At 43.6% G+C, this 11,748-nt stretch overlaps 1 protein-coding gene across 1 annotated transcript in view; it reads left to right on the top strand.

The window, feature by feature from the left end:
* The first annotated feature begins 2,049 nt into the window (after positions 1-2,049).
* Positions 2,050-11,748, top strand: part of LOC134793403 (glycogen debranching enzyme) — a 41,915-nt gene continuing 32,216 nt past the window's right edge. The window contains exons 1-10 of the mRNA XM_063764978.1: positions 2,050-2,278; positions 2,755-2,903; positions 3,228-3,322; positions 3,650-3,836; positions 4,133-4,343; positions 4,980-5,193; positions 7,918-8,048; positions 8,140-8,252; positions 10,332-10,434; positions 10,643-10,803. Coding sequence (XP_063621048.1) covers positions 2,114-2,278; positions 2,755-2,903; positions 3,228-3,322; positions 3,650-3,836; positions 4,133-4,343; positions 4,980-5,193; positions 7,918-8,048; positions 8,140-8,252; positions 10,332-10,434; positions 10,643-10,803 — 1,529 coding nt within the window. The 5' untranslated portion in view covers positions 2,050-2,113. The remainder of the gene's footprint in view (positions 2,279-2,754; positions 2,904-3,227; positions 3,323-3,649; positions 3,837-4,132; positions 4,344-4,979; positions 5,194-7,917; positions 8,049-8,139; positions 8,253-10,331; positions 10,435-10,642; positions 10,804-11,748) is intronic.

Genomic DNA, 11,748 nt, shown 5'->3' with positions numbered 1-11,748 from the left:
TTCGGCCCGGCCGAAAGGTTCGGCCGTTTTTTGGCCGAAACCGAAACTACAGCCGAAACATGATTTTTTGGCAGAAACTGGCCGAAACCGAAACCGAAACCGAACCTTCGGTCGGACACTAATACCAATACGACTATTTGTTTAAGCGCGAGCTATCACAACTCTTCCATTCAAAAAAATTTCCAAAATCTGGCTCAACAAAAAAATTTTATCGAATCATAGAATTCGGTTACAAAATTTCACGAGAATCGGTTAATAATTGCGACCTGTAGAGGAGAACATCTGGACATACAAACTAAAATATCTTAATATGTACCTCCAAAACCAGCGAAATAAATTTTCAGAATTTTTGGCCATTTAATCTGTAAACATGTCTCAAAAAGAATACACTCTTATGATACCGATACGACTATTTGTTTAAGCGCGAGCTGTCACAACTTTTCCATTTTTAAAAAATTATAAAAATCGGCTCGACAAAAAAAAAATATCGAATCGTAGAATTTGGTTACAAAATTTCACGAGAATCGGTTAAGAATTGCGACCCGTAGAGGAGAACATCCGGACATACAAAAGCAAAATGCCCGAGTCAAAACGTAGACCTTCGCTACGCTTCGGTCAACCAGAGACCGGAATTCTTGTGGCAGTTTGAATTGTAATTAGGGACTTCTCATTTATTGACTTTCGTCATACCTATATCTATACAAGGTATGTACATACATATTTAAAAAATATTAAAAGTAGAGGTAAATAACAACCAGGCTTATCCCTAAAGAGCAATCTCTTCCAGATACATTTTGTGTAGTTGAAAATGCGAAATAGAGATATGCAATTAAAACAATGAAAAATTAATACTTAGTTAAGTAGTAGTTTCACATTTAATTACTTCAGTTCCATGTTTTTTTCTTTGTCATGTTCAAAGTCTGTTTTACTGCCAACATATTATATTCTCTTAGTTTTTTTATAATATAAATAGGTAGTCATCTTTTTTCCATATTTTCGGCTTAAATTACTTCTTTTACATTCAAACTAACTATTTTTCTAAATTTTTCATATTTTTTGTTCTACATTGTATCAATATACCTATGTGTATTGGAAGTCGATAAATGAGAACTCCCTATGACAGTTTAAAAATGCCACAATTAAGTAATAATAAATATCTGGGAGACATATTAAAGACTCAGAAATGCGCGTTTTCTCAGAGATAAGACCTAGCTAGATCAATTTTTCTCCCCGTAAACCCCCATATAGCAAATTTCATCAAAATCGTTAGAGCCGTTTCCGAGATCCCCAAAATATATATATATATATATAAATAAATATACAAGAATTGCTCGTTTAAAGGTATAAGATACTAGCGCTGCTAGCGCATGACTTTACACATAGAATTTGGAAAACACTGTAAACTCTTTCAGGGGTTGAAAATCAAAAAATCTTGTCTTAGTGGAGCTCTACAAAATTTGAAAAATATGTTTACAATTGCAAGTTGCAAGGTCCAACCTTCAATAAATTAGACTGCATTGGCTCAATTGGTTGTCAATATCTAAGCTGGGTCTTTAATTCTGAGTCTCCATCAAATGTTAAATCATTGGTAAGTTTATCTTTGACATTTTCTCTTTATTGCATTATAGGTACTTACATTTATAAAGTAAAACACAAATCAGTGCATAGTAACGGTTATGCGTGGTTGCGTAGGAAAACCTGAAACAGGCACAATAGGGTTTAGAGTGTCGGCTTTGTGCGGCGTCGCGTCGCTCGCGCATCCCGTGAAACCTGAAACGGGCTGTCGACAAAAGAAAAAGGTCTTTGAAACGTGTGGAATACGAGTAACTTAGAGCTTTTGTAGTTCAGGAGGTAAGTCAACCCTCACGCAATACAAAATGGTAGTAAGAACGGCTACAAGTAATACCATCGTCCACACAGTTAACTGACAATTCGTAAATCTTATTGCAAAGGTATAGGGCTCACCGATGATCAGTGTAGAGTGGTGCTGTTAGCACGTCGCTAGTGCTTTTGTGTTATAAGACAAGGGTGGGGTTATGTACGCTTGGGCGCTTGCGAGTCGTGTATAAACGCCGGTCGCGGCCGCGGCGCGCACTCCCGCGGGCGACACGAAATGCTGCGCCGCGACTCGGCGCGCGAGCGCGACCTCGACTACGGCCGCGCGCTCGACAAGCTCGACCACGAGAAGCGAGACAAGCCTGACAGGCGCGACAAGGACAAGCGCGATAAGGAGATCAGACCAAGAGCGCGCACGCCCGATGGAGCTGTTCTGGCGAGGGTGCGATCTCGCGTATCACTTTGTCTTTCACTTCACCTATTATACCTATTGCAAGCACTTGTCTGTTTCGGTGGTTGTTCTCAGATTTGTCCTAAATGTTGCGTGATTCACTTCAAGTTCCTCTTCAGATTATTATTTTAAAATGCATGGAAATAATAATAAGAAATATGTCTACATTCGGGCTAACCAATTATGGATTTCAGTGACTGAGCGCACGATCTTTAACAGCTAGAGAGGCATATAAGTACTTACATCCCTCTGCTACTCTCCGCTGCATCGACTTTTCAGATAGCCAGGGGGCGCAGAAGTTTTTAAACAAGGGCACTTATTATAGTATTGGGTATTGGCCCACGGAAAAATTGAAGAGCCGATGGCCCGGTCGGGTTAAAAAACTTAATGGAGACGCCTGAGTTAGATTGTCACCTGCACAGCGCTCTCTAGTCAAGATGGCGTTAGGGTTTCTTTTACGTGTTCAGAGGCAGATGGCGATCGAGCGCGGCGCGGCGGCGGAGGTGGCGCCCACCCCGCGCGCCGCCAGCCCCGCGCCGGACGAGCCCCGTCCGGAGCCTCCCACGCGGCTGCTAACCCTCGCACACGGGGAGCACCATGACTCCACCATCTACCGGTTAGTAGCACCTTGGTCGCCTTCGAGCTTTGCTCGACAAGGCCCTTTACCGATATTACGATGCATGGGGCCGTTCGGCAGATTAATTCTATCGCCTACAGATACTCCCCTTGTTCACAAAGCTCAGAGCACAGAGAATTGAATGAAGGATCTGCATCGTGCCAGATACTAATGATGTGCGCGTAAAAGTACGTAGCACTACAGACAGTTATGTTAATGTATGTGAGAATGCCTTATGGCATTAAGTTCGCATTTTGTACAGTGTATTTCCTTATGTGCAATAAAGATTAAATAAATAAATAATGATAAGAGTTTCCGTTTCAGGTTTGAGAAGGGGACAGTCATCCGGTTCTGTCCGGGGCCCAGTCTGCTCGGCCGCAAGGTGTTCCTTTACACCAACTACATCATCACCGACAGCCGTAAGTTAATTCTGCAGCATCAAATTTTGTTCAAAGATTTGAAAGCTTCATTTCATTGCGATACTGACTTCGAATTAATATCGTTGAATGCAATCACGCGTTGCAGGACTGTAGGTATTAGATACTTATATGGAATTACGGGAACGTGCAAACTTCAGACCTTCGCTAACGTTTGTGTGTTCGCAAATTAATGTGTTCTGACAGTTCTCAGATCCCATTACCATCGTCCGACAACATTAAACGTTGGTGACAGTTAATGATGAGGTTTTCTGGATCTGAACTGTCTCTTGTAGAATTTCCCATACAATTTATTTTGTTCCTGTGCAGAGGATGAAAAGGCGGAAGTGTCCGAGTTCGTCCGTAACCAGTACTACGCACTGGAGTGGCGGTGCGAAGACGAACAGGGGACGGAGGAGCTCGGCACGGGAGCACTCATCACAGACACGGATATGTATGCGGAGCTGAAGCTGACGAGAGCTGGGGCCTTCCATTACTACTTCGTCTACGACAGCGCGTGAGTTACTTGAAGTACCTTACTTCACAATCCTCATGTAGTATCTTTCCAAGTCTTAGCTAGCTAGCCAAGAGAAATGGCTATCATTCTTGGTTTTTGAACCAGTCCGTTGTCGTCGTGTCAGTTGCTTTTAATTCGAAACAGTATTCGCTTTATCAAAAATTTGACATTCATATCTATGAGATGATATTCTCTTCCATATTTAGTTGAGTGTGTGTGGTGCAAGCAGCTTTAATGTTTGGTACGCCCTGTTTCCTCCTGGGTTGGACGGTTAGGCTAAACATAGTATGTTGCAGAGAGTCGTCGATCGGTCCGACGGGGTCGGGCTGGCTGCACTGCGCGCCCGCGGTGCGCGTGGGGCCGGGCGGCCGCGACACCGTCGCCGTGGAGGGGCTGACGTGTCAGACGGTGCTGGCCAAGTGTCTGGGCCCACTAGCGCGTTGGGAGGATACGCTCCGCGTGGCCAAGGAGAGCGGCTACAACATGATACACTTCACCCCTATACAGGTCCTTTGCCGGGCTTTTTAGATACATTTGTACAAATATTTGTTGCACTTTAACAATTTTTCTTTTAAGCACCATAAACCAGATTCAATTTGATTCGATACGTTTATTTCAGACACAACTGTCCATATACACAAAATATACAAGTTAAATTTACCACCATAAACCTTATTGACCCACAGGCTACAGGTATAAAACGATTGACAGAAAGCTCACTCAATAAACGTGCTGAATTGAATTCCATTTTGTGGAGTTCCTTCCAAAGTTATCCAAACCTTGTGAGGCAATAAAGTAATCAAAGCAAATTTTGAGTTGTTTTCTTATGTTTGCTGGTAGAATTGACCTTTAAATGATGATTTTTGATGATAAATATTTAATAACATTTATTTGGATTTGATTATGTTTGATATTTTACATTTCATATTTGCTTCGGGTTGGTGTGGTGAAAAATTTTGTGTTTCACTTGGGGGCAAATTTTGTTTAACCCTCGTGTTTTGAAACCCTCGTAACGCTCAAGATTCCATTTTTGAAATCTTTCGCTTGCTCGGGTATCAATATTAGCAAGAGCGGTTAAACAACAACTTTGCCCTCTTGTAAAACAAATAACTATTCCAAGTGTCACCTCACCAATGTATCCAGGAACTGGGCGCTTCCAACTCGAGCTACAGCCTCGCGGACCAGCTGAAGCTGAACCCCGCGTTCGGCGCCGACGCCTCCTTCGCCGACGTCGAGAACCTTCTCACCAAACTGCGCTGCGAGTGGCGCGTGGCTTCCATATGCGACGTGGTCCTGAATCATACCGCTAATGAAACGCCGTGGCTGACGCTCCATCCCGAGGCCACCTACAACTGCGGTGAGTGTCCGGCTGTCCGTCGGGTCGGGACGTGACGGGATCCTGAATGATCTCTATTATCGAACGAGCGAGCGAAGCGAAGCGAAGTTCTTACATTCGACTTGGATCACGCGGCTGGCTAGCGGCACGTCCCGGCATTTCGATGTTTTTAAGCTGAACTGTCAGAAGATAGTTTGATACTCAAGAACTTAAGTAAATTTGTCCTAATCTGAATGAAATTGGGTAAACGTGTAGTTGAGGGCATTATATTTTAGTCATTAAATTATGAGCAGGCTCGATCAAGGGATTATTGAGGTAGAAGAGCTTAGAAGGCCAAAAAGCTGTTTGTGAGAGGTCTTGCTATTCTGGTCATTTTATTTGCAAAAAACATGGTCGAATTTAGTATCAAATGAAAGTGCTCGGTTCGCACTTATATAATATCGATTTTATAATTTACCATTTTTAAATAATTAGCAAGATAAAAATAAAATAATATAAACATAATATAGGTATTTGACTTTTGACACAGAATAATTAATAGTACTACCGTACAGAAAGGAAACTTCCTACAAAAACGAAGTTTGACAGCGGTTCAGGGTCGAATCATGATGGCCCTTTCTAATATATGGCACTATCCCTTTCGGCTATTTAGGGTTGTCAAAAATCAAGTGAATATCTTATCTGTGGTCGTGCACGCAAAAGGAAGTCAAGTGGTGCCAACCCTAATAATTGCTCGGAGCAATGCTGAGCCGAGCGGAGCCGAGTTTGACCGAAGTCAGGAGTTTCGCACCCCTGCTTTTGACAGGAAATATTTCGGCTTATAGCACAGATATAGTTTATTTTAATCTCTATGATTTCTGTGATGACTTAAATCCAGGGGAGGGACAGTCGTATATAAAGCACTATATTCTAAAAAATAGCGACATCTATATTACTTAACGCTAAACTTTTTTTTTAATATGGCTTCACTCTTCGAGCAACACGGAAGGGAGGCGGCATTCGCACTATTTCCCCTGTGCCTAGGTACAAGATCAACTGATCTAGCGCGAGTAATAAAACTAGTTGCGCTCGGATTTTTCACTAGACCGAGTCCAGACGCGCGCGTGAACACGTATTTGTCGTAAAAAGAGGTCGGAGACATCAAATTTACAAAAAGAAGGTGTTACATTTCACATGTAATATTTTTTTTACATATCATACGTTTAATTACATTTAAACACAATTATTATATTTTAGTCTCATGTAATTGTTGGATTTATCGATTTTGCTCGCCCAGTACAAATTGCGGATCGGTCGAGCGACAAATCCGACTTCTCATCTGTCAGAATACAATAAAATACTTCGCAAAAATGTGTTAGTGTGCGTGTTGTGACACTTGTGACTCGTCCGTACACAAAAAGAGATCGAGGTTTGCAAGATTTGTCTTTGACGTGTGCCATTTTCTATGTATTTGTGTCGTCATTACAGATTGGATTTTGTATGCAAGTGTGTGAGAAGTGCGACTGTGTGCACCTTTCCCCCCGCAAAAAATGGCAGAAAGATTTGTACGGTAAGATATCGCTTGGGCCCCTCCCCTCCGATGTGTCGGAAGCCGGTGTTGCTCGAAGGCTTCACTTTATTTCGTCAGAACGTCTTAAAAGTCTTGTATCCAGGGCATGGATCAAACAAAAAATATCTGTTGAACAGATTATTTATGGCCATCGTTGCCATGGAGGCGATTGTCACAAAAAAACAACTTTGTCAAATAAAACTCAAAATATTATAACACCCCATTTATTGTCTGTACTACGACATAATTCAGATAAATAAAAATACTTTCAGTTTTACAATGTCAAAAGAAACAAAGTTTTCATACGCCATCACAGTTGCTGAGAACTTTATTACCAAAAATATAATATAAATATTTGGCGGGTAGATTCACAACCTGCTGCGTGTAATTGTGTTTCGTGGTCAATTGTGTGTTATTCCAGCCGTGTATGATAGGTAATTTATTTACATCAACAGTCAAGTTAAAAGTACCATTCTGTTTTCGTGTATTAGTAAATATCCTGAAGGCCTTTCTTCAAAGTCAAAGTTTTTTACGTTCGCAACATACTTAGACGCTATTTATGCCCCTCCCCCCCCCTGATATTGACGTTGATATTTCTGGTTAAGAATTACAGATGGCATTTCAAAATGGATGCAAAAAAGTTCCACGAGAGGGCTCTCTTTGTCATATATATTATACATACTACTCTTTGCTTAAATCTATCAGTCAAGGGCTCCACAGACCTTGCAATAAATCCAGGCGATTTTTGATCCATTCAATCCATTGCCGCCTATAGTGCGACATAATAAAATAGTAGAAATTAAATAAAATGGAACTCAAAAATGTCCATACTAAATTGATGCCATGTGTAAGCATTTTACATGCATTTTATGTCAAATATGTGACAGTTACGTAGAAAGTGGTGCCCTCATTTATTTTCTACTATAGTTGGTCAAGCAGATCTTGTCAGTAGAAAAAGGCGGCTAATTTGAAAACCGTAGGCGCGAAGGAATATCGTCCCATGGAAAATTTGAATTTCGCGCCTTTTTCTACTGACAACATTTGCTTGACCAACTATATTTTATGTCGCACTATACGAGTACCTAAGTAGGTGCAACAAAGTCAATCGCTCTATAATAATTTTTGGTTAACTGCGAGTTCTCAGTTCGGGGCGAACTACTAGTTATTTTTGAATGATATGTTCATAATGTGTGCAGCAAACATGCCCCGGCTGCGCGCCGCCGCGCTGCTGGACGCGGCGCTGGCGCGCGTGACGCGCGACGCGGCGCGGGGCGACCTGGTGCCGCGCGGCATCCCGCCCACACTCAACCAGCACGAGCAGTTGGAGGTGAGGCTCGCTCGATGAATGGACTCGTCGTCGACCGAGACCGTGTACGCTAGTTTCGTTTCAATGATGCCTATAAGTATAATTGTTGCAGGCCGTGCGACATTACTTGGAGACGTCGGCTGTGCCGGAGCTGCGCTTGCACGAACTGTACACCTGCAATGTTGCCGAGCTGCTGCAGCAGTTTTACTGCCTCGCGAGGAACAAGTGTGTTTCCGCTTTCTATATGCACATATACGCGCTACTGACGGCGCTAGATAACGATCGGTACCCGGAATTTTCGCGGCAAAACAAAAGACTTACCCCCTTATTCATAAACGTCTACTAAAGTTGACAAGCCGATAATAATCGTTTGTCCCTTTCCGACGTATTGGTATGATAGAAGGGACGAACGATTATTATCGGCTTGTCAACTTTAGTAGACGTTTATGAATAAGGGGGTAAAGCTTTTTTTTTCAGTCTGGTTTTTGACGTTGTAATCACAGAACAATAATCGAGATAGAAGGAAAGAGTTCGTCGATTTATATGAGCACCGAGCGTGTAACATTTTGCGTAGGTATTTTGACGTCACGCGAGTCATTTAGTGTACAACATAAACAGGATAGTTTCCAATCGTGTCATCGATCGCAACGGAAGAGCGCCAGTAAGTAATAAATAGAAACTAAGTAAGTAGTTAAAACATGTCATAGAATCGAATTGGGAATCGATTTTGACACTTGACAGAAAAATGAGGATAAAAATGTACGTGAATTTTTAAGCTAATTTCTGATAGTCCGTAGTATAGGTATGGCCCGACATGCTTCATATCTACTTTCATGATAATATTCTACATTCACGCTCGTCGGTCGGTTAACTCTTGACCTGGCCATTCACGAGGATTTTTCGATTAAGGGGTGCGTTTGTGAAATATTAAGCTTTAAAGTGTAAATTTAGAGTCAAGTTTCCCCTTTGCCGGCTAAATGATTGATTTTGGGGGTGTGAATAATTCACGATAGTAGTACAAATAACGGATTACAGGAACACTACCACGGCTGAGTAGGTTTTACAAGTTTACGAGTATAGTCGGTTTACTTGTAAAATACATACTTTTGTGCGTTTACATTGCAGACGCTGACTAAGGGCGAGGCCAAACGAGCGTAAATTTTTGAGTTGTGAGTCGCGTAATTATGTTGCATAGAAAATGATAACTCATTTTGCGTCGCCATGTGAATCAAACAAGATTTTTGTATGAATATATCTATAGTCGGATAAGCTGTACTGGATTAGTTGCCGAAACTTTGATGGGCCAGTAAAGGTATCTTCAATGTATCGAACAAATCCGGTTATGCTTTCAATCCATTAATTTTTTATACAAGGATCTTCCGGAAAACAAACAAAATTTAAATATAGTAACTATATTTTTAAATTATTGATATAACTGGGTATAATTATTATCCTTACGTCAATAATATTTCATTTTGACTACTACTTTATCACACGGCTACATAAATAGTAGGTTTAAGAAATATAGCTGGTCAAACCAATTTGTCAGTAAATAGGACCAAAAAAAAAACTATACACATCCTTTTCTTTTGGGTGCTAGTACTAGTGTAAGACAAAGAAGATAGTATGATTCTCTCTATCTATGTTTGAAATTAGACAGTCCTTTGACACACTATAATTATCATTTTTCCTGTCTTCAATAAAAAAAAAAAATATCTTTATTTCAGAATATCAAAAAAATCGATTTTAATCGATTAAGAATTCGGCATTGAAAATCGCAGGGTACAACACTATATCTTACTTTTGACAGACGAATGAGAAATCAACCTTGAACGCGTCTCGACAAGTTTGGATTGTGTTATTTTCGTTGCTGGTTTTCAATGCTTGCCAAGTGTGGCGCGTCAAATTAAAGCCGCAATGGAAAAGTAGCATTAGGCACAGAGTCGCCTGCTACTGTTTATATGAAATTAATACTGAGTAACAAAATAAATTGTTTTTTAAATAATAACAGATATTTTAGGGCAAAGAGTACTTCCCGATGAAAGGAAATGTCTTGATTCATAGCTCCTACTTTTTTGGTGGTGTTTGAACAGTTTATTATCGAGTAAGGGGCCATTTTGTTATCACGTCCGAACGTCACACGCGGAAAGTGGTCGAGACTGAGCATCGCCACGAGCAAAGACGATTTATAATCGTCTTTTCGGCACGCGAGGTACATACACTTTTTCCGTCTACTCGATATAGGTCTGTGGTTGTAATATTACTTGCCGTCGTTTAATCGATTGAATTGTTTGGTGTGCACAGAGTGCCACCAGTGTCAGCGGGCGCAACAGCGGAGCTGACTCTAGTTCCAGACCCGTTGTACCGGCGGCTCCACGCGACTGTAGACATGGACCGAGCCCTGCAGGTAGCTACTTACCTTACAATACATACACGCATTTGTTGCCATAACACCTCTTTTTATTCAGTTTTAGGACTATTAAGTGGCAAAGAGGATTGCATTGTGACTAATTTTATTTTATTGGTATGTTAGTAAAGGGTTAATTAATTGGCAGATCTCATGTCGGTGGAATATGGTTTCGGAGCGTTAAATAAACTATATCCATCTTACCCAGTTGTACAACGTGTACCGCGCCGACTGTTACGACGAGGAGGCGCGCCTCAAGAAATGCTGCGAGGAGCTCCGCAGGACGCTGGAGCAACTCAACGCTGCGGCCCGAGAGGAGGTGGAGGGCCACCTCCGCGCCGCCCTAGACAACTGCGTCGCTGGCATGAGGTACCCAGTTCACTAGGCCCCTCGCTCCGCAGGAAGCTGGAGCAACTCAACGCTGCGGCCAGGGAGGAGGTGGAGGGCCACCTCCGCGCCGCCCTAGACAACTGCGTCGCTGGCATGAGGTACCCAGTTCACTAGGCCCCTCGCTCCGCAGGAAGCTGGAGCAACTCAACGCTGCGGCCCGAGAGGAGGTGGAGGGCCACCTCCGCGCCACCCTATTCAACTGCGTCGCTGGCATGAGGTACCCAGTTAACTAGGCCCCTCGCTCCGCAGGAAGCTGGAGCAACTCAACGCTGCGGCCCGAGAGGAGGTGGAGGGCCACCTCCGCGCCGCCCTAGACAACTGCGTCGCTGGCATGAGGTACCCAGTTAACTAGGCCCCTCGCTCCGCAGGACGCTGGAGCAACTCAACGCTGCGGCCAGGGAGGAGGTGGAGGGCCACCTCCGCGCCGCCCTAGACAACTGCGTCGCTGGCATGAGGTACCCAGTTAACTAGGCCCCTCGCTCCGCAGGAAGCTGGAGCAACTCAACGCTGCGGCCAGGGAGGAGGTGGAGGGCCACCTCCGCGCCGCCCTAGACAACTGCGTCGCTGGCATGAGGTACCCAGTTCACTAGGCCCCTCGCTCCGCAGGAAGCTGGAGTAGCTCAACGCTGCGGCCAGGGAGGAGGTGGAGGGCCACCTCCGCGCCGCCCTAGACAACTGCGTCGCTGGCATGAGGTACCCAGTTCACTAGGCCCCTCGCTCCGCAGGACGCTGGAGCAACTCAACGCTGCGGCCAGGGAGGAGGTGGAGGGTCACCTCCGCGCCGCCCTCGTCAACTGCGTCGCTGGCATGAGGTACCCAGTTCACTAGGCGCCTCAACAATGCTGCGAGGAGCTCCGCAGGACGCTGGAGCAACTCAACGCTGCGGCCAGGGAGGAGGTGGAGGGCCACCTCCGCGCCGCCCTA

This window comes from Cydia splendana, chromosome 9 (assembly GCF_910591565.1).
Source record: "Cydia splendana chromosome 9, ilCydSple1.2, whole genome shotgun sequence".
Classification (NCBI taxonomy): Eukaryota; Metazoa; Arthropoda; class Insecta; order Lepidoptera; family Tortricidae; genus Cydia; species Cydia splendana.
The sequence above is the reverse complement of the archived record's forward strand: the minus strand, read 5'-3'. Positions and strand labels throughout refer to the sequence as shown.